This window comes from Vicugna pacos, chromosome 19 (assembly GCF_048564905.1).
Source record: "Vicugna pacos chromosome 19, VicPac4, whole genome shotgun sequence".
In the NCBI taxonomy this organism is placed as follows: Eukaryota; Metazoa; Chordata; class Mammalia; order Artiodactyla; family Camelidae; genus Vicugna; species Vicugna pacos.
In genome coordinates, this window is record NC_133005.1 from 26,090,550 (window position 1) to 26,112,783 (window position 22,234).

Sequence of the window (22,234 nt, forward strand, 5' to 3'; positions counted from 1 at the left end):
CTGGCTTCTTTCACTTACTGTAATCTTTTCAAGGTTCATCCATGCTGTAGCATTATCATTCCTTCATTCCTTTTTATGCAGAATAATATTCAGTTGTATGGATATACTGCATTTTATTTGTCCATTCTTAAGTTGATGTATATTTGGGTTGTTTTTCACTTTTTGATGTCATGAATGATGCTCTATGAACATTTGTGTACAAGTTTTTATATGGATGTATGTTTTCAGTTTTCTTGGGTGATATAGCTACATTAAAATCCATCCTTGGTGGACTTTAACCCTACAGTTCTCAGGACTCCTGCACTTTGATTTTCTTTTTTATGTGAATTCTGGCTTTGGAAACCACATCCTCCTTTTGAAGGCCATGTTATTTAGCAGGAGAATGCCCTGAACTAGATATCTAGACTCTAGAGCTAGCCACAGGTAACTTAATATTTAAAATAATTAAAATTAAATTAAATTACAAATTCAATTCCTCCACCACGTTTCAAATGTTCAGTAGCTATACTTGGCTTCTGACTACCATGTTAGATAGCTCTGCTTTAGAATAATACTGTTACTAATGTGTTAAGTAAACTTGAGGCCATCACTTCCCATCTGAGCATTGGGTTTCTCATCTATAAATAAGAGTGGTGGACATCAAAAGCCCTATCCTCTTCTGTCATTCTAAGTGATTTGTGATTCAGTCTTTGGTGTTTGCCTCCTCCCACCTCCTCCTCCAGCCTTTCTCCCTGTTCAGCCAGGACTAACCAGAGGGAACATTTAGCTGCTAAGTGGTCAAGTTATATTGTTCTCACTCCCCGCTCCCTTGGTGAAAGGGAAAGAGACTTGAGGGTATACTTATATCTAAGTGCTTCACATTTGTGCAATGCTTTATGCACAAATGCATAGAACACATTATTTCTTTTGTTAATTGAAGTATAGTCAGTTTACAATGTGCTAATTTCTGGTATATAGCATAGTGATTCATTTATATGTATATATACACACACACATATATATTTCTTTTCATATTCTTTTTCATTATAGGCTATTACAAAGTACTGAATATAGTTCTCTGTGTTATACAGTAGGACCTTGCTGTTTATCTGTTTTAATATGTAGTTAGTATCTGCAAATCCTGAACTCTCAATTTATCCCTCCACCCCTCCCCCTACCCACCTGATAACCACAGATTTGTTTTCTATGTCTGTGAGTCTTTCTCTGTTTTGTAAATATGTTCCTTTGTCTTTTTCTAGATTCCATGTATAAGTGATATCATATGGTATTTTTCTTTTTCTTTCTGGCTCAATTCACTTAGTATGACAATCTCCAGATCCATCCATGTTGCTGCAAATGGCATTATTTTATTTTTTTATCACTGAGTAGTATTCCATTGTATATATACCACATCTTCAATATCTAGTTATCTGCTGATGGACATTTAGTTTGCTTCCATGTGTTGGCTATTGAAAATAGTGCTGCTATGAACATTGAGGTGCATGTATCTTTTCGAACTAGAGTTTCCTCTGGATATATCCCCAGGAGTGAGATTATATGGTAAATCTACTTTCAGTTTTTTAAGGAATCTCCATACTGTTTTCCATGATGGCTGCACCAAACTACATTCCCACCAACTGTGTAGGTGGGTTCCCTTTTCTCCACACCCTCTCCAGCATTTATTATTTGTGGACTTTTTAATGATGGACATTCTGACAGGTGTGAGATGACATCTCATTACAATTACATCATCAAGACATATTTATTTTATAACTGGAAGCTTGTACGCTCTTAAGCTCCTTCATCTATTTCATCCATTGTCCCACTTGCCTCCCCTCTGGCTACCATTGGTTTTTTCTCTGTATCTATGAGTCTGCTTCTGTTTCATTACATTTGTTTGTTTGGTTTGGTTTTTGGAGTCCACATATAAGTGAAATCATATGGTATTTGTCTGTCTCTGTCTGACTTATTTCATTTAGCATATTGTAAATGACAAGATTTCATATTTATGGCTGAGTAATATTCCATTGTTTATATACCGTGTCTTCTTTATCCATTCATCTATCAATGGACACTTAGGTTGCTTCCATACCTTGGCTGTTATAAATAATGCTGCAGTGAACATAGGGATGCATATATATTTTTGTATTAATATTTTTGTTTTCTTTAAATAAATACTGAGAAATGGATCTTATGGTAATTCTATTTTAATTTTTGGAGGAATCTCCTTACTCTTTTCTTTAGTGGTTGTACCAATTTACTTTCCCACCAACAGTGCATGAGGGTTTCCTTTTCTCCACATCTTGGTCAACACTTGTTATTTGTTGTCTTTTTTTTAATAGCCATTCTTACAGATGTGAGGTGATATCTCCTTGTGGTTTTGATTTGCATTTTCCTGATGATTAGTTATGTTGAGCATCTTTTCATGTATCTGACAGTCATCTGTATGTCTTTGGAGAAATGTCTGTTCAGATCCTCTGCCCATTTGTTAATCAGAATGTTTTTTGGATATTGAGTTGTATGAGTTTTTTGCATATTTTGGATATTAGCCTATTATTCGACATATAATTTGCAAATATCTTTTCCCATTCAGATTTGTATGGATTCACAAAATACTCTAAATAGCCAAAGCAATCATAAGAAAGAAGAACAAAGCTGGAGGTATCATGCACCCTGTTTTCAAACTATACCACAAAGCCCTAGTAATCAAAATAGTTTGGTACTAGCACAAAAACAGACACATAGATCAGTGGAACAGAATAGAGAGCCTAGAAGTAATCCCATGCTTATGTGGTCAATTAATGCTATGACAAAGGAGGCAAAAATATACAATGGGGAAAAAACAGTCTCTTCAATAAATGGTGCTGGGAAAACTGGACAAACAACATTCAAAAGGATGAAACTACACTACTTCCTTACATCATATGTAAAAATAAATTCAAAATGGATTAAAGGCTTAAATGTAAGACCTGAAACCACAAAACTCCTAGAAGAAAACATAGGCAATAAACTCTTTGAAAACGTCTTAGCAGTAGTGTTTTGATCTGTCTCCTGAGACAAGGGCAATAAAAGCAAAAATAAACAAATGGGTCTATATCAAACTAAAAAGCTTTTGCACAACAAAGAAAATCATCAACAAGATGAAAAGGCAACCTAGTGAAAAGGAGAAGATACTTGCAAATGATATGTCCGATAAGGGATTAATATCCAAAATATTTAAAGAACTCATATATGTTCCTGTGCACCTTTTATGTACTCAATATGTCACTATTTTCTTATATAAAAGTTAAGAGAAAAGTGAACTATTTCTTGTCTCTAGTGATAATTTTCTTTCATATGATCCACTTCACTCATTTATGTTACTTGCCTGGACCCTGTTGATTTTTGCATTTGCAACTCTCAGTATAGAGGAAAGAGGCAGACCCTGAATCCTGCCCCCTGCTCTACTACAGCCCACAGTGTGACCTCAGGCACAGCAGATGGCCTTTTTGGATTTCTTTGGAGTTAGGAGACTAAATTAGATGTTGTTTTAAAACATTCTGGAGGGCTTGTGATCTTGCAGTAGGCCAGTGCTTTGTTCCCTCTCCCCTCCCATCCAGCCAGGGCCCCCAGCCAGGTGTGTTTGTCAGAGGAAGAAGACACTGGAAGGGGTAAGATGTCTATGTCAATAATGTATAACTGGAGCCCAGTACCAGAAAGAGGACATACACTCTGTGTGTGTGTATGTAACTAGAAGTGGGCTCAAGTAAATTGTTCTTGTATAGGTTTGTGCTTATCTGTTCCTGTGCACCTTCCATGTACCAGGCTGTATTCTAGGTGCGAGGAACGTAGCAATGAACAAGACAGACAAGTCTTTGTTCTCATGGAACTTATATTCCAATGAACGAACTGGTAATATACAAGTGAATAAAACACATGATATAATTTCAAATCATGGAAAGTTCCACAAAGAAAATAAAACAGAATAATTTGATAGAGAGTTTCTGGAGAGGCAAACTGTGCACATAGGTGGGTACATAAATGTGTGGTGCATATACTTGCAGATAGGCCTGTGTCCTGGGTCCATATATTTATGCTTTTTGTGCCTATGTGTGCAAATGAGCAGCTTCTATGCCTACAGTGCTTGCATATTAGTACATGTGATTTTATGCATGTGAGCACACACAGGTCAGCTAGTATGTGGTACACATATGGGGACATGTATGCATGGGTGCTTGATATATTGTCAGCATTTAGCCATAACTAGAGATGTTCCAGTGGCATTCATCAGTGAGCCAGTTAAGGAAATGGCTTTTTTGCATCTGGCATTCAAGGCCATTTTCCAGCTTCCATTCTCCCTGTTCCTTCCCACATTGGAGAGCTCTCTGTGCTTATCTCCTCTCAGCCCTAGGAGAGCTAAGGCAAGGAAAGGATAGTAACTGACTCATCAATCCAGGAGCTGGCAGGAGGCTGATAATCTGTGAAACCTCCAAAGGCCTGGCTTCCCTGCTAACCTTGTCCTTCACACTATGAGAAGAGAGTCCTGGCTTGAAATCAGACCTGAGGCTCTATTCTTGGCTCTGCCACTTATTATTGTGTGACCTTGACCAAGTTACTGCATCTCCCTGGGTTTCAGTTACCTCCTTCATAAGTACTCTGGGTAGTAAGGGAGGAGAGGGAGCAAAATGACCTGTAGTATTTAGTGAGGGCTATGTGGTGCTGGCACCTGAAGGAGGAGCAAAGTCATTCTGATTCTGAGCAGGGGCAATGGCATGATTAAAAGTGTGGGCTTTTGTGGGTAAGGGAAGCCAGGAGGCCCGGAGGAACCTACTAAGAATAAAATCCAAACTTCTTACCATGCCTACAAGACCCTACATGATCTGGATGCTGCCTACCTCTAATTCTTACCCTCCTTCTTGTTTACTTATGCTCCTGCCATACTAGTATATAGTTTCCTTTCTGTTCTTTGAATAGGCCAAACTATTTATTGCCTCAGTGCCTTTCCAAATTTCAATGTTCTCTTCGCCCGGCATACTCTTCCCAAGAATTCATATAGTTGCCTACTTCTGATTACTCAGGTCTTAGCTCAAATATCACCTCCCCAGGGAGAGGCCTTCCCTGACCATCTTACTTAAAGTAGCTATCCTCTAATGTTTATCAGTATTTAAAATGCATACATCCTTCGATTCAACAATTTCACTTCTAGTAATTTATCCTGCAGATATATTTGCAAGTGAGTAAAATGACATGAAGATATTCACTGAAACATTTATTTGTTAAATAAATTATGGCACATACAAACAGTGGAACATTATGCAGATGATAAAGAAAATGAAACAGCACTATAAGTCTCGATGGAAAATGATATTAAGGTATATTGTTAAATTTAAAAATAAAGCAAGATGATCAAGCTCTATATTTAAGACTTGTGCAGTTTATTGGATGTCTATTATACTCAATAAAGAATAAGGCACAGAGTAGTGTATATTGTATGCCATCATTTGTATGGGAAAAATGAGAATATATAAACATAAATGCATGTATATATGCTTGTCTAATAGGCCTGTCCTATGGTTAAAGCAGCTCTTTTCTACCTCTGCCCATTCGGTGCTTGGTTGAGCACTGTGAGGTACTTATTTCTCTTCTGAACAGCATTAAAATTCAACCTTTTAAATACAGTTTTTAAATTTCCATTATCAACAATATCCCAAGGACCTTATGAAAGATGCTAACAGTGTAGCCTTCTTCCAAAGTGACTTCTTGGTCACTCTTCACTAGTTCTGTTGCCCAACATCCTCCACCTTACTAGGAGTGGCCCTTTCTGCATACTGACTATTTCTAGAAAGTTACATCACATAATAGGTAATTGGCCAGTAGGCAGGATGATTAGAAGATAGGGGTAGGAGGGACACTTCTCATTACATACCTTTTTATTTTAATTGAAGTATAGTTAATTTACAATATTGCTTTAGTTTCTGGTGTACAGCATAGTGATTCAGTCCTACATATACATATTGTTTTCATATTCCTTTTCATTATAGGTTATTATAAGTTATTGACTATAGTTCCCTGTGCCAGCATTACATATCTTACTATGTAGTAACATTTGTATGTATTACTTATTTTAAAAAATCGTAAAATTGAAAAAACTACTGAGGGGAATATTCTTTAGTATGTGTGTGTGTCTTATTGATGAACTGTTAGGACTATGTTTATGCCTTTTGAATGTGTTTTTTTTTCATTTTTTAATTGAAGTATAGTTGATTTACAATGTTTCAAGTGTACAGCAAAGTGATTCAGTTATACATATATGTGTGTGTGTGTGTGTGTGTATATATATATGTATATATATATATATTATTTTTCAGATTCTTTTCCATGACAGGTTATCACAAGATACTGAATATAGTCCCCTGTGCTATACAATAGGTCCTTATTGGTTATCTATTTTATATATGTTAGTCCTGAACTCCTAATTTATCCCTCTCCCTTACCTTTGGTAACTGTAAGTGTGTTTTCCATGACTGTGAGACTATTTCTGTTTTGTAAATAAGTTCATTTGTATCATTTTTAAGATTCTACATATAAGTGATATATGATACTCGTATTTCTCCATCTGACTTACTTCACTTAGTATGATAATCTCTAGGTCCATCCATGTTGCTTCAAATGGCATTATTTCATTCTTTTTTATGACTGAATAGTATTCCATTGTGTGTGTGTGTGTGTGTGTGTGTGTGTGTGTGTGGTGTGTATATATGTATCTCATATCTTCTTTATCCATTCATCTTTCGGTGGGTATTTGGGTTGTTTCCATGAGGGGAATATTTTTATAGTTAAATCTTTGCATACAGTCATGAAAATCCCTTAAGATATCTGTTTAAAAAGTAATTTTCAGTCACTCATTATTATTATTAGTCACTCATTCTTTTTATCCTTCATAATGCTTATCATAATCTGAAATTATTTTAGTTGTATTTTTACTTGTATATTTCCTGTGCTATCATTGGAATATAAGCTCCATGTTGTCAGGGATCATGTTTATCTTGTTCATTAGTGCCTTATTTCTATACATATATAAGCAAAGGAATAAATGAAGGAAGCCAGGATGAAGACTAGAAAGGAGTGGCAGGCAAGGCTGAGGAGGTAGACAGCAATCAGCTGATAGAGGGGTAGCAATTCATAAACTTTAAATATGCATCAGAAATACCTTCTGATTCTTCATACCAGCTTGGAGTCAAGAAGCAGATTCTTGGACCCTGTGATTGTGATTCAGTAGGTCTGAGTTTGGGCTCAGGAATCTACATTTTAACAAGTTCCCTAGGTGATTTGGGTACAAGTGATCTGGAGACCCCACTTTGAATAACACCAATGCACTGTTGATATCACTTTCAGGAAGAACCACATAGCCATGATATCATTTCTCCTTAACACATGCCTAGGATGGAACAGAAAGGACCATCACCCCATTTTATCAAATTAAATGAGGCTCAGAGATGGCAGTGCATTTTCCAGTGACACACAGCTTGTGTATAAAGTATACTTTGAAAGGCCAAACTGGCTGGACAGTCAGCTCAAGGTGTGGTGGCAGATGGCTCACCCTCACAGGACATTCCCAGGCCTTGGTGTTACTGAATGGATTTTATGATTGTTTCTATTTTTTGTTTGGGGAAGAGGTTATATTCCCTAATGACTGGCTTTTTCTGATGTATCTCAGGGAGGGCAATGAGCCAGAGGAGACCACCCAAATCACATACCGTGAGCTTCTGGTCCAAGTGTGTCAGTTCAGCAATGTTCTCCGAAAACAGGGTGAGTGTGGGGTATGGGGAGAGGCTGGAGGGTCCAGCCTTGGGGTATCTGAGGACTTGGGGGAAGCAGACAAGGAACAGAAGGAACCTGGTAACAGGGGAACAGAAAAGGTCAGCTAGGGGGTAGCTGGATGAGAGAGAGCAAGTAGCAGCAGGAAGGGTCCACCATAGTCCATGGTCTGTGTGCTTTACCTGCAGGCATTTGGAAGGGTGACCGAGTGGCCATCTACATGCCCATGATACCGGAGCTCGTGGTGGCCATGCTGGCGTGTGCCCGCCTTGGGGCTCTACACTCCATTGTGGTAGGAAATTGGGTTGGAAAAAGGGACCCAGTTGGGGAATGGGGCTCAAGAGAAGTAGGTTGGGCCTGGATGATGGAAGATCTTAAGAACCAGACTAAGGAGTTTAGAATGTTTGTGTCATAGGTTCCTTATCAGTTAACCAGTTTCTTCTAGGACCTTCGCTTAAAGACCCTGAAGGTTTTATGAGTGACTCCTTTCCCTGTTTACTCAGTCTCTGAGTCTCCCTCTCCCTCAGTCTTTGTTTCCTTCCCTAGTTTGCAGGCTTCTCTGCAGATTCTCTTTGTGAACGGATCCTGGATTCTAGTTGCAGCCTTCTCATCACTACAGGTGACTAATTCTCTCACCCTTTCTTTAAAACCCCTGCACCCCAAGTCTTGGTCTCCAGTCAGCTAGTTGGTATTTGGGATTCAGGACAGCCTACCCTTTATCTCCTGGTTCCACCTCAGCCAACCCCCTGTCAGCTCAAATCAGCTGGAAGAGCCTGAGTCAAAAGGCCCACCCAGGAAGGACTGTGAACACTGTGCTTACTAGGGATAAGGGGCTAGGAGTGTGATGCCTTCCTAAGGCCTGGAATGTTTGTTGCTCCCCAAAGACGCCTTCTACAGGGGGGAAAAGCTTGTGAACCTGAAGGAGCTGGCTGATGATGCCCTGGAGAAATGTCGGGAGAAGTAAGTGTGTTTGGTTTATTGGCTACTGCTCTCAGTTGACTGGGCATTTCCCCAGTGCCAGGTCCCCCTTGTCCCCTCTACCCTTGATGGACATGGGCAGGTCCTGCCAAATTCTCTCTTGAGCCAACCACCCACCACTTGAGGCTTTTCTTTCCTCCAGGGGTTTTCCAGTGAGATGCTGCATTGTGGTCAAGCACCTAGGGCGGGCAGAACTGGGCACAAGTGACTCTCCCAGCCAGTCCCCCCCAATTAAGAGGCCATGCCCGGATGTGCAGGTGAGTCTGGTACTGCTATGCCCTCCTCTGGGCTCAGAATTGCTCCCTCTTCCTGCCTAAAAGTTCCTAATGTCCTTCTTTGTTTCCTCATCATAATGCTGAGGATCTGGGAGCAATCCTAGGAATGGCTTCTCTGGCAGGGATGGCTGGGAACTGGGACCTTGAATGTAGGTATGGAACCCCTTGTACCTTGGGAACTTGACATGAGGGATTGTGAAGAAGATTCTCATGCTGGTTGAGGTATTCTGATGGGCACAAGGGACCTTCAGGGCTTGGGCATGGGTTAAAATGGGCTGATTTGGGTAGCTATATGTAGTCATCTTATTATTGGGCTGTGGCTTGGGGTGGGCTAATTGTGCTGTCCCACCATAGAAGGACCAGGATCTGGACCTCAAGATATGGTCCTTGTTAGCTTTGGATTCAGTGCTTCTGGTGGAAATGGTGGAAGAGCATTGGTGGCCCAATGGAGGCCTCCAGGTCTAAGGAACATGAAGGGTGAAAGCTCCAGGGTTTGGAAGGACAGAGGGTTCCTGAGATTCTGTGACTTGAGGGGCTCTGAGTGGTCTTAAGGCTCTGAGTGGACTTCAGTCTCATCTAGGGAGATTGGAGACCCCTTTCAGCATTAGAGGCTCTGAGTGTACAGTGACTATGAATAGGATCAGGAAAATGGAGGCTGGAAGGACCAGTAAGAGGGGTACCTGAGGGAAAGGGGGCAGCCAGAGGTTTGGGGCACACTGACCCCTCCCTCCCACTCCCCTATACTTGAACCCTGCTCACCTCCCTTTCCATGGGCTCTTAACAGGGTAAGCTGAAAGAGAAACCCAAGCGCATTTGGCCCCAGGTATCCACTCTGCACTGCCTTGGGCACTGCTTCCCTGCGTGCTTGTTTGTGTGTCCATCTGCTCTTTGCCTGTTTGCCCCACTGAGGTGGCTGCCAGACCTAACCGCCTTCTCTCTGCCCCTGGGTCCTTTGCTGACTAAGTCATTCTGAAGGGTTGTGAAACCAAATGCCTGTTGCTGTCTCTCTGAATCAGCACAGAGCATGGATCTCAGAGTGGTAGCAATAGACATCCCATTTCACTCCTTCTGCTCAGGACCACTGTGGGAGAGAGGACAAAGTAACCTGTCAGAAAGTTTTTACTGCGCACCTAGCTGGGGCAGAGCCAGGAGAGACAGGAGGAGAAACAGATAGAGGAGGTACTGACCCTGACCTAGGGAATCCACCATCAAGTTAGATATGCATTACAAATGAAAACCTAAGTCTTATATAGGGCAGCAGAGAAGGTTCTTAAATATATTTATAAACTACTTTGGGATTTACAAACTGCACGTAAACTCTCTGATATAACTAAATGCTAAACTGAACAAAAATTACATTGTAGGTGGTTCTAAGAAGAGAGATCTCTAAGTGGGCACTCAAAGCAGATTAGTATAAAAGAGAGACTGGGCTTGGAATCCAGATACCAGTTTTTAGCTGTATGACTTTGAATGAGTCACTTCAGCTCTCTGGGCTTCAGTTCCCTTATCAGTAATGGAGAGATGATAATACATGCTCAAAAGGAACCTGCTTCCCTCACTAAAACAATACATAAAAGCCAATATTCCACTGAGTTTTACCATCCTCATACGGTGTCTTACTCTAAAGCTGCTATGATCAACCTCTTAGGCTTATAATAAATATAAGCCCCCCTTTTCTGTATTCTCATTAGCATGGTGAAGACAGATCTGATTCCTAGGGGACGCTGCTTTCCTTTTAAAACTTAGGCAGGGACCTAAGATCTTCTCTTGAAAGAGGAAACAAACTTAGCTGTTAGAGTAGGCTCTGGGGCCAGACTACTTGGGTTCAAGTCAAGGCTCTGTCACCTGCTGCTGTTGGAGCTTGGGCGAGGTGCTTAAGCGCTCTTGCCTCAGTTTCCGCATCTGCAAAATAAGGACAATAATTGTACCTACCTGATAATTGTGCCTGTCAATATATGTAAGGCGTTTGGCACATAGCAACTATTCCATAAATGTTAGCTGTTATTGTTTCTGACATAGCAGACAGGCTGGCATTTCTAAAAGGGAATCTAGAAAAGAAATAAACTCTTGTAATTTTTTTTAATTCTTATTTTTTTATTGACGTGTAGTTGATTGACAATGTTAAACTCATAATTCTTAATACCCTCAGGCCACAGGCTCCTGAGTTTTTGTTTCTTGGAAGTGAAAACAAATTTTACCAAGACACTAAAGACCATAAAAATAAGCTTACAAAGTTCAGGTTTGTTGGTTTGAGAACTGCAGTAAAAGCTGCAGAAATATTGGCAAAGCTTCAAACCCCCTCATCCTTAAGCAATGTTCAAGGAAGGGCCTGGCACAGTTGGCAGAGACCCTTCTCAGCCATAACACGCGTGAGCTTCCTCATGTTCCTCTCTCACACCTGGCAGCTGCCCTCCCTGAGGCTATCCTGGACCAATAAGGCCAACTCCTCTCTTCTTATTTCAGAAAATCCAAACCTCTTCCTGCTTCAAAGCTCTGGGCCCTTATAAGTATACACCTAATTCACAGCCAGCATTTGTGCCACTAATTTAGCTCACTTTGCTTCCTGGTGCTGGTTATCTGCTCCACACCTGGAATACCCACCGCACCCCTTCTTACCACACACCCACAAAGGAAACAGTTTTATAAGATTGCAAGAGTCCCCTCATTGCCACAGTGTAACTATGCCTTGCCCTTACATGTACCTAGTACTTTTTTTTATGATAATCCACACCAGCACTGTAGACCAGCCCCATTTGCCTAAAGCAATATTGACACACTTCTGCTTAAATACTATTCTCATCTCAAGTAGATTGTTTGGCTGGGAAAAAAAAAAGACTATGTGACAATGTATGTGTAGACCCATATAGCTATTCCAATTAAAAAATAGGGTGTATTTTTATGTTTTCTAGCTTCTGAGCAGCTTTTCTCCTTTTTCTTCTTTTTTAAAAATTTTTTTCTAAATTAAAAAAAATTGTTTATTTTTTGGTGGCAGAGATAATTAGGTTTGTTTGTTTGTTTGTTTATTTGATGGCGGTACTGGGGATTGAACCCAGGACCTCATGCATTCTAAGCAGGCACTCTAACACTGAGCTATACCCTCCCCTCCTTCTTTTTATTCTTAATGGTGTCTTTCTTGGCCTGAACTTGTCATTCTTATGCTGCTTATGTGCCAGAAACTTCAAATTCTCCAGAGTAAGGGACTGATAGTACATAAAGAGAGGAGTGGTAATTTTATCATTTATGAAAGCATGTGTCTAACACTCTGGGGTTTTAAAGCCACATATGCCCGCAATAAATTACCATCTAGCCATGTAATGGGGATAGAGTGTTTCTCGTACACTATCATGCCTACCTACCAGCCAGGACCATCTAACAAGAAGCTAATTAATATGAAAGTTTTGTAACAGCCAAAGCAAACCCATCATCATACTCTCATTTCACCTCCCAAAGGAGTTCAGTGGAACTGAACTAACTTCTTACCTTCCTGACATTTATCAATCTTCCCTACTCCTTATGATAATATAAGGCTTGATGGTCACTAGGTAATAAAGTTCTCTTTTGATGTTCCCCAAATCCTGTGAGAGCATTAGGGCAAGAATGACTATCATTTTAAAAAGGAGTGACTTGAGATAGAGTGACTTGCCCAAGGTCATATATAGCTAGGAATTGGCAGAACTGAGAATTGAAATCCAGTACAACTTTTGGACGATTCAGAGAATTCAACGTCACTCAGCAAAGAGTAGACTCAGAAAACTGGTTTTTCAAAGAGGTGATATAACCAGGAAAGTAAAACAATTTCAAGGAGAGTTGAGAAAAATTTCAGGATGACGGATCCAGAAGTAGTTATCAAAGGCACTCTAATATAGAGGGACATCCCTCTACTGGGAGAAGTCCACTTTGGTCCTTTTCCACCAAGCAAAATAAAGCAAGGTTTCCTCCTGAAGGGAACCTCAAGCAAGTGTCTTTATGAGAAACCCATTGGTACGGGTGGTGTAAAGGCAAGGGCGGAGCTGGGGTAGGAAACTTCAGATGTGGATGAGGTCTGGACATACAAGAAAGGATGCTTGGACCAAGATCCGTTGACTTATTTTGCTACTAACTAATGGGGCAAGGTGCCCGCCTCACCTGCAGGCTCTGACTAATTTTGCATTTCTGAATTGTGTGGTGTCCACATTCCTACTGATGAGCCACTAGTCCCTTAAGTACATATGTGTGTGTGCAGGCCTGTGTGTGCATATTCATTCATCCAGCAAAATTTTACTGAATGCCATTTGAGTGCTAGGTATTTTGCTAGGTGTTGGGATGTAGGGAAAAAAGTACAGACAGATCTGCCACAAAACTCATAGAGATCACTATCTAGTTGGGGAGACAGTAATCAAGCAAATAACTAAATAAAATGATTGGAAGTATGTGCTGTGTGGGAAAGAAATATGGTGCTGTGATCAGGAATAATAGCAGGGGTGAAGGTGGGAGTGGGAAACTATCAGATACTGTTCAGGGAAAGCCTTCCCAAGAAGGTAACATTTAAGCTAAGAATTGAAGAATGAAAAGGGACCAACCAAGGGGCCCACCTCAGGTCAGGTGAGGGGAGCTCTGGGGCAGGGTGCTGAGAGTACCCAAGAAGCCTACTGTTCTGCTTCTGTTTTCTCTGCCCCAGTCCACCCTCACAGGGCCCTTCCTCCCTCCCTCCCAGCACCCCCATCTGCCACTACCTCTCTAGGTGCCTGGTAGGGGTGTCTCCTGCCCCCTTCTTGAGCTGTTCACAGTTCTTCCCTGCCCATTCCTCTCTTCCTCCCCCTACAGATCTCCTGGAACGAAGGAGTTGACTTGTGGTGGCATGAACTCATGCAAGAGGCAGGGGAGGAATGTGAGCCTGAGTGGTGTGATGCTGAGGACCCACTCTTCATTCTGTACACTAGTGGCTCCACAGGCAAACCCAAGGCAAGTGTGTGTGTGTGTACACTGTGTAGGGGTGAGAAGTGAGTTTTTGAGGAAGCATGTAATGATACGAATTTAGCTCTGCAACTCTGAGTTTCAGAAATGTCTCATTACCTTTCCTAAATCAAATTAAGACGTGAATCCTCAGTTACTGATGATGAGGCCTAGGATGAGACAATTTAGGTGGGAGCCTCTGTGATGCCCAGAAAAGGATAAAAGGATCAATCTATGTGGCTGATACCCCCATGCCCACATGGTTTGGTTGAAGAGGAGATGCCCTGTAAAGTCAAGGCCAAGAGCAGGCACAAGGATCCCCCTATGCCTCCTAGACTACAGCTCTTAGAGTTCAGTCCCTTTCATGTGCCACACTATTAATATCTAGTCCCTCCCAGGACACAGTGTGGGAGCCAGGAACACATAAAACTCTAGCTCTTCCATTAACTGGAAAGATACGTCTCTCTAACTTCCACTCATATCATATATAAATTCTTCTGCGATATGCCTTGGAATATTCCTCAGTGGGCCTTTAGAGACAAAATTTTGGCCTGTCTTTCCTTGGGACGGCATGTTGATGGAGTAAGCAAAGAAGATTGTCTTTTTTTCCACTCTCACTCTGTCAACATGTAATTGAATGTGTGTGCACAAACACACAACAGAGATCCTATTAGAGTTGAGTGTGCTAGAAGTGTTCATGTGTGTGAGAGTAATGTGGGTGGCTCAGAAATACCATCTTAGGTTGTGGGTGTGAGTGATGGGCTGACTGTAAATGTGCATGGGGTGTGAGATGGGAACATGGAGAAAAGGGGATGGAAGAGAAATGGAACCTGTGAAAGAGATGCTGGCAGGGCCTGAATCCCTGAAGAGGATCTTCCTCTAGCTCTGTCCAGCTACATTTGGTAGTCAGTGGGGGTGAGCCCAAGGCCCCAACCTGAGGCCCTATTCTTTCCCCAGGGTGTGGTACACACAGTTGGAGGCTACATGCTCTATGTGGCCACAACCTTCAAGTACGTGTTTGACTTCCATGCAGAGGATGTGTTCTGGTGCACAGCAGACATTGGCTGGATCACTGGCCATTCCTATGTCACCTATGGGCCACTGGCCAATGGTGCCACCAGTATTTTGGTAAGAAGGGTACTGGGACCTATGGCTACCTGGTCTACTTTGGGGATGACAAGATGATCCTGGGTGATGACCTCCCAAGGCCACTTGGTTTAGAGGCGGGGGACTTATACAATGACCTGTTTCCTGGAGAGAGGAGTTCTTAGGAGGTTGTATATCCTGACTGGGAAGGTCTCTTGGCTTGTCTGATAAGAGAGTGAAGACATGAGTTTGTCAGAAAGGGTAAAATACTGAGCCTGAGGGTATGGTAGGGGAATGGAGGGACTATTGAGAAGGACCAAAAGTGACCAGACTTTACTGGGGTCAGTTTGAGGGGATTCCCACATACCCGGACGTGAGCCGCCTATGGAATATCGTGGACAAGTACAAGGTGACCAAGTTCTACACAGCACCCACGGCTATCCGTCTGCTCATGAAGTTTGGAGATGAGCCTGTTACCAAGTGAGACCACTCCGCAGCTGCTACTATGGGTGCCCCTCAAAGCTGGGTGCTGGCCTTTGTGCCCAGTCTTTTCCATTCCATTTTTCTGAAATCCTGGCTTGGTATAGGGGAGGGGGCGGGAGAAGAGCCTGCACATGTCTTCCTGGTTCCCAGTGGTGCTCAGAGCCTTCCTCTCTTCACACTCCCCTGCCCAAGGCACAGCCGGGCATCCTTACAGGTTCTAGGCACAGTGGGTGAACCCATCAACCCTGAGGCCTGGCTCTGGTACCACCGGGTGGTAGGTGCCCAGCACTGCCCAATTGTGGACACCTTCTGGCAGACAGAGACAGTGAGTAAGGGATTCAGAAGGCTGGGGCTCAGGGACATTGTGGGACTACTGACTCAGACCCCTGATCTCTGACTTCCACAGGGTGGCCATATGCTGACCCCCCTCCCTGGTGCCACACCCATGAAGCCTGGTTCTGCTGTGAGTAAGGCTCCCTTGGCTGGTCCTGGGCTAGGTAGGAGTAGAGTCTCTGGGCATTTGACATAGGTAGAGGGCAGGGAACTGGACTGATATGTGTGAGGAATGTGGGGCTCTGTGACTCCTTGGGAGAGGTAGAGAGTTGAGCCAGCCTTGCCTGATTCCTCTCCGTGGGTCTCCTGTTTGCTTCTAGACCTTCCCGTTCTTTGGTGTAGCTCCTGCAATCCTGAATGAGTCTGGGGAAGAGTTGGAAGGTGAAGCTGAAGGTTATCTGGTGAGAACCTGGCCCTTGGGGAGGTCTTTGAGAAGGGGAAGGGTCCACGAAAAGGTGATATACTTTCCTTTAGAGTTTAGAACCTAATCTTTCCTGGTAGCTGCTTTTGGCTAAAGCTCTATGCTGGAGGGTTCATCATCTGCAAAGAGACCCTAGGAGGAATCCTTCTGGATACTTTGTGTGCCTCTGCCTTTTGGCCTACAGGGCTCTTAAGGGCTCTGCTCAAAGATACCTGATGGTGCCGTTTGGGTCTGAAAGAGTGGAAAATCATATAGGCTCCAGAGTCAACCTGCCTGGGTTCAAATCCTGGCTCTGTCTCTTCTGTGACCTTAGATAAGTTACCTAAATTTTCTCATTTGTAAAATAGGGTTATAATAGTACCTCTGTCTCCTATGGTCACTGGATTGATTAAATTAGATAGTCCATGTGAAGGGTTTAGCACAGAACCTAAAAGTTAGTGCTTGATAAATGTTAGCTGGTGTTGTTGTGATTGTGGTATTAGTTGTAGGGATGTCATTAGCCCCACTCTCCACTCTAGTTTATTTTTACTAAGAGCAAGTTAGTAACAAGGGCAGGACTTGAATCCAGCTCTTCTCACTGTTAGCCTAGAATTCTGTTCATCCCATCAATCTGCTGCCACAGGACATTATTGATAGGGGCAATATTTATTTACTTATATGTGAGTCCCACATTTTCATATGATTGCTTTCACTTGCATCAAACTGGACCTGCATCCCTGAGGGATTACTGAAAAAGAGTCAAATTTACTGAATGCTTACCATTAAGAACATTGTGCTAGGTAACTTCCACATACTATTAATTTAATTCTTCCAATAACTTTGGGAGGTAGAAATTATTTTCTCTGATTTACAGATAAGGATCCTGAAGCCCAGAGAAGTAAAGTTACTTACCCAAGGTCTCACAGCTAGTAAGTGGCAGAGCTGGGATTCCAAGCCTGGATTGTCTACCTCCAAAGCCTGTACTTTGTCTTACTTCTCAGGAATAGTATTCAGGATATTTCTTCTCATGTTTGGCAAAGCTGTGATGTTTTCCTGTGAGACACGGTAGCAGATGTAACCATTGTGCCTTTCTCACTCTCCAGGTGTTCAAGCAGCCGTGGCCAGGGATCATGCGCACAGTCTATGGGAACCATGAACGCTTTGAGACCACTTACTTTAAGAAGTTTCCTGGGTACTATGTGACAGGAGATGGTGAGCTTTGGCTATCCCCTTCCCACAGTTCCCACCAAGACACATACCTTCCCCTTTCATTTTCAAGAAGAGCTGGTTAGGGATGTGTTCTATGTATCAGTGTCTAATATCCAGTCTGAGCTACAGAGAAGACTATAAGAATAGAAATGAGTGTTGAAGGAAGGCTCTCAGCATGGTGCCACCTGAAATTTGATGTATGAGGGAAAAGGTTCTTATTTCCATTGCTCCTGAGCTAAAAGAGATGGGGTATACGGCAGTGTATATTACTATGTCATGTGTATCCCCATGTCTGGAACCCATGTTTGCCCTTGTATCCATCCACCAGTCCATTCTTCCATAACTATTTATTGAGCACCTACTACGTCCAGGTACTTATCTACGCACAGGGGATATTACTATGAATAAGGTAGGTAAGGCTTCTGCTCTCATGGGGCTTACATTCTAGTAAGGGGAAACAGACAATAAATTCAGCAAACAAACAAGTAAGTTTATCTTGATAGTGGTAGGTGCTCTGAAGAAAAACAAACAGGGTAATAGGATAAAGAGTCTTCAGGGATGGCCACTGTACATGGGGTGGTGACAGAAGGTTTTTCTGAAGTAACATTTGACCATAGAGACCTAACAGCTGAGAAGGAGCCAAACACGGGAAAATCTGGAGTAAGAGTGAATGTCCTGTGCTGGAGAGATACAAGCTCTGAATGCCTGAGGAACAGATTGAAGCCTGTGTAGTTGGAGTGTAGTGAGCAAGGGTAAGAAGGTTATACCAAGTTGAAGGAGATCATTTGGGCCTTGTGAGCCATGGTGAGGAGTCTGGATTTTATCCAGTGTGGGAGAGTGGGAGACCTTTAGGGGTTTTAAGCAGTGAAATGCTAGGAATTTACAAATTACCCCTAAACCTGGCAGCTTAAAACAACAAATAAATTATCTTATACAGTGTCTGAGGGTCAGGAATCTGTGAGTGGCTTAACTGGTGGTTCTCATTCAGAATTTCTTATGAGTTGCAGTCAGCTGTAGTCAGGGTTGCAGTTATCTGAAGGTTTGAGCCTGGAGGACACACTTCCAAGCTCACTCATGTGGCTGTTGGCAGGAACCCTGAATTCCTTGCCACATGGACCTCTTTACAGGGGCTACTCGTAACATGGCAGCTGGCTTCCCCCAGAGCAAATAATCTGAGAGAATGCAACCAAGACAGAAGCCACAGCATCTTTTATAATCTAATCTCAGAAATGACTTTCTATCATTTCTGCCAAATTTTACTCATCGCACAGAAGAACCTTCTACAATGAGAAAGAGGACTACACAGGGGTATGAATACCAGGAAGTTGGCATCAGGGTGGCCATCTTAGAGCCTGACTACCAGAGCAGGCAAGAGTAGAAGCAGTAAGACTTGTTAGGAGGCTGTTGCAGTGGGCTTGGCAGTTTGGTAGTGTGGATCCTGTATCCTACTGTTGGGCATTTATTATGTCATGCATTTCTTCTCTTCCCAGGCTGCCGGCGGGACCAGGATGGTTATTACTGGATCACTGGCAGGATTGATGACATGCTGAATGTATCTGGTGAGGGCCAGGGACCATTTTCCCTTCTCACTAGCCCTGTTCTACCAGCAATCCCAGCCAAAACTTTCTGAGGGAGCCAGGATATCCTTTGGCCAGACCATGCCTGGAGTGCAGCATTCGGTTCTGGACCCAGGTTTTGGAAGAAGAGTAGTAAGCAATGGAACATACCTGGAGGAGGGGAACTGGGATGGTGGGACAACTGAAGTATGTCTTATGAGGAATGAATGAAAGGCCTTCCCCACTTGACCAGACCAGGACTACCCTGTTGGGACAGATAGAGCAGGGGCTGGGATCTCTCTCATGGCACTTCCTTCCCCTTGACAAGGACACCTGCTGAGCACGGCAGAGGTGGAGTCAGCACTTGTGGAACATGAGGCTGTCGCAGAAGCAGCTGTGGTTAGCCATCCTCATCCTGTGAAGGGCGAATGCCTCTACTGCTTTGTCACCCTGTGTGATGGGCATACCTTCAGCCCCACCCTCACTGAGGAGCTCAAGAAGCAGAGTAAGGAGCTTCCCTGGGCAGGGATTTGGGTCTGTCCTAATGGCCCAGTTACCACAGCAGGTTGTTAGGGGCTGTAGTGAGCTGCTTCCCAAACCACAAACAGATTCCCAGGGCATCTTCCCAGTCTCCACTAGGATAAAAAAAATTCTATAGAATTCTTTCCCTGTGCTACCACTGGGCTAAATGCTTTAAATGCATTAATCCATTTAATCCCTATAATCACCCCCATGAAATAGATCCTATTGTTACTCTTATTCTAAAGATGAAGAAATTGAGGCTCAGAGAAGTTAAATCACTTGTCCAAGGCCACACTGCTAGTAAAGTGGAATTTCAACTAGCAGGCAGGTTCTAGAGCTTGAGTTCTATGAAGGTGAATTAATATAAAATGAGACAGTAAAGGGACAATGTGTTAACAAGAAAGAAAGACAAAAAGTGAGCCTGAGAATGATTGTGGGCAAGGCCTTGAAGAGAAAATAGGTGGGGAACAAAGCCATCTCTACCTTGGCTTTTGGAAGCCTGGCTAAGGGTACTGGAAAAATGCATGATTTGTTGGTTTCAGTTAGAGAAAAGATTGGCCCCATTGCCACACCGGATTACATCCAGAATGCACCTGGCTTGCCTAAAACCCGTTCAGGTATGTTCAGAAGCCTCCAGCGATTGGGATTGGCCAAGGCCTAGTGGTGGCAGAGTGTGTGGATGGAAGCCTTTGGTAGGGCTGGAGTGGGTCAGTGCTGTCACCAGGTGGTTACCAGAAGTTTGTGGTTCTCCTAGGGAAAATCATGAGGCGAGTGCTTCGGAAGATAGCCAAGAACGACCACGACCTGGGGGACACGTCCACTGTGGCTGACCCATCCGTCATCACCCAGCTCTTCAGCCACCGCTGCCTGACCACCCAGTGAACAAGACCCTGCCCTTTACCCAGGATTCCCCTTGCTTGGCTTTCCAAAGTTTTGCCCACCCTCCTTGCCCATATCCAGGAGTACCAAGGGCCAGTACTGACCCACGCCACCTCCCGCAACCAACTGTCTGAGATCAAGGACCAGCTTTGCCTCTGGGTGGAGGCAACTACCTGTGACTGCCAGGCAGATGGGACAGGGCCCAGGTCAGCCTCAGGTTGCTGTGCCCCTAGACTGCAAAGAGCCCTTGGAGCCCAGAACAGGGACCTGAAGGTCATGTCCCCAGTTAAGTGTTCAGTGGGCAAGTGAGGGCATAGACTGAAGCAGGGAAGCAACTCTATAATCCTATGTCAGCTCTCTCAGGAAACACCAGGACTTATCTTGGGCATGCACTTGCCCTTAGACATGCCTATCTGTGAGTTCTGGAACAATTGATTATTATTTTTTTAAACACTTGCTGCTTCTGTTGTGGGTCTGAATTCCCTTTTGTGCCACATGGCAGTGCTTGTCTGCCAATTTGCTCCAGGGGCTGCACAGTCAGGCTCAGTTGCCGGAGGGTTTTCAGATCATCTGTGTCTTTGCAGGAATAAATGTGGTATGTTCCTAGGACCAGAGGAGCTTGCTTTTCTTGTCCTCTATTCCTCCCCACCCCCTGCCCCCGGAACAGAGTCTTGCTCACTCTCAGATGAAGTTTTCTTTTCTTGTCCCAGTCGTACTCAAGCCCTGTGGCTATAGGAATAAAGCCTGTGACCTCAAGAAGGTGCTGACTTGTTCTCTCGGGTATCCTACAGGCTGTATACTTGCTAACTGTTCTGATTTGTGTGGGGGATGGGAAGGTATTCCCCAGGAATATCCCAATATTCTCCTTCCAGAACTTTTGGTTTAGGCAGAGCTAGGCAGGGCTTCACTCACAGGTCCTTTAACAAGCTCCTGGGCTAAGCAAGAAAGCAACTGAAGCCAGAATACAATTGTGATGTCCCATTATGGTTGCCTTCCCTCCTGGGTTCCTGCCAGAAACCCTCTCTCTTCCCTGTGATCCTGTCGGAGCATCAGTGAGTGACTAAGGATTGGAATTTCAGGGTCCTATCCATAGGGTCTGGGGCTAGGGAGACTCTGATTATACCTTTTCCATCCCCTAAATGCACAAACCAAGGAATCACAGAATCATCAAAGTAGTTTTATTTAAGGCAGAGGTGGGGAAAGTCTGTGCCCATCCACCCTTTTCCTCCTACCCCTCAGTCATCTCAAGTCAGACAATGGAACCTGCTGAAAAGGCTGATGAGGGGCTGACAGGAGGGTGGCAGGGTTACGGACCCTTACCTCAGATCAGCTGCTTTTCAGCTATACCCACACCCTGAGGATTTAGGGGCTTCTAGATCTCACCTAATGGAAACAATTTTTCTGGTCCTCAGGTGGGAGAGCTGGGGGAAGGTACCCAGCATTCACCCTTCCATGAAGACCCTGGAAACCTCTAGAAGAGACCAGCCTTTCCAAAGTAGGGGGAGGGCAGCCCCTCAGGAGGGCTAGAAGAGGAATGACAAGTACAAACAATAGAAGGTCTTTTGAACGAAGTCTGGGCAGGCCTGGCTGTGCCTTCACACAGGGTATGGATTGTCCAGGACTGCCACTCCTGCTGCCACACCACCATCTGCATGCTCGATGGCTTTGGTTCGAAGTAGATGTCCCACATGCTTGTTCATCACAAGCGTCTTTCCCTGCCTATAGAAATGGGGGCAGGAGACATACAACTCCATCACCTGGACCCAGGCCCCAAACCCAAGGCCATCCTAGGTCCCAGATGAGCA

The 22,234-nt window shown here is 43.5% G+C and overlaps 2 protein-coding genes and 1 non-coding gene across 7 annotated transcripts in view; 1 reads left to right on the forward strand and 2 right to left on the reverse strand.

The window, feature by feature from the left end:
• ACSS2 (acyl-CoA synthetase short chain family member 2) overlaps window positions 1-21,185 on the forward strand; it is a 45,318-nt gene extending 24,133 nt beyond the window's left edge. Inside the window, exons 3-18 of the mRNA XM_006202623.4 lie at window positions 7,676-7,767; window positions 7,965-8,068; window positions 8,323-8,395; window positions 8,661-8,736; window positions 8,897-9,011; window positions 13,833-13,970; window positions 14,919-15,089; window positions 15,394-15,527; window positions 15,723-15,855; window positions 15,937-15,993; window positions 16,184-16,264; window positions 17,367-17,475; window positions 18,963-19,031; window positions 19,357-19,533; window positions 20,093-20,167; window positions 20,305-21,185. Of these exons, the coding sequence (XP_006202685.1) occupies window positions 7,676-7,767; window positions 7,965-8,068; window positions 8,323-8,395; window positions 8,661-8,736; window positions 8,897-9,011; window positions 13,833-13,970; window positions 14,919-15,089; window positions 15,394-15,527; window positions 15,723-15,855; window positions 15,937-15,993; window positions 16,184-16,264; window positions 17,367-17,475; window positions 18,963-19,031; window positions 19,357-19,533; window positions 20,093-20,167; window positions 20,305-20,432 (1,732 nt within the window). The 3' untranslated portion in view covers window positions 20,433-21,185. The remainder of the gene's footprint in view (window positions 1-7,675; window positions 7,768-7,964; window positions 8,069-8,322; window positions 8,396-8,660; window positions 8,737-8,896; window positions 9,012-13,832; window positions 13,971-14,918; window positions 15,090-15,393; window positions 15,528-15,722; window positions 15,856-15,936; window positions 15,994-16,183; window positions 16,265-17,366; window positions 17,476-18,962; window positions 19,032-19,356; window positions 19,534-20,092; window positions 20,168-20,304) is intronic.
• GSS (glutathione synthetase) overlaps window positions 10,854-22,234 on the reverse strand; it is a 33,406-nt gene continuing 22,025 nt past the window's right edge. For 4 of the 5 annotated variants that reach the window (XM_006202620.4, XM_072944082.1, XM_072944081.1 and 1 more), the window contains one exon: window positions 21,586-22,148. In XM_006202620.4, coding sequence (XP_006202682.1) covers window positions 22,025-22,148 — 124 coding nt within the window. In that variant the 3' untranslated portion in view covers window positions 21,586-22,024. Of the gene's footprint in view, window positions 10,932-17,175; window positions 17,317-21,585; window positions 22,149-22,234 lie in introns of those variants that run through there. The other variant, XR_012061697.1, reaches the window with a different exon arrangement.
• TRNAS-AGA (transfer RNA serine (anticodon AGA)) lies at window positions 12,058-12,130 on the reverse strand. Its single transcript has one exon. It is a non-coding gene; the product is annotated as a tRNA-Ser (tRNA).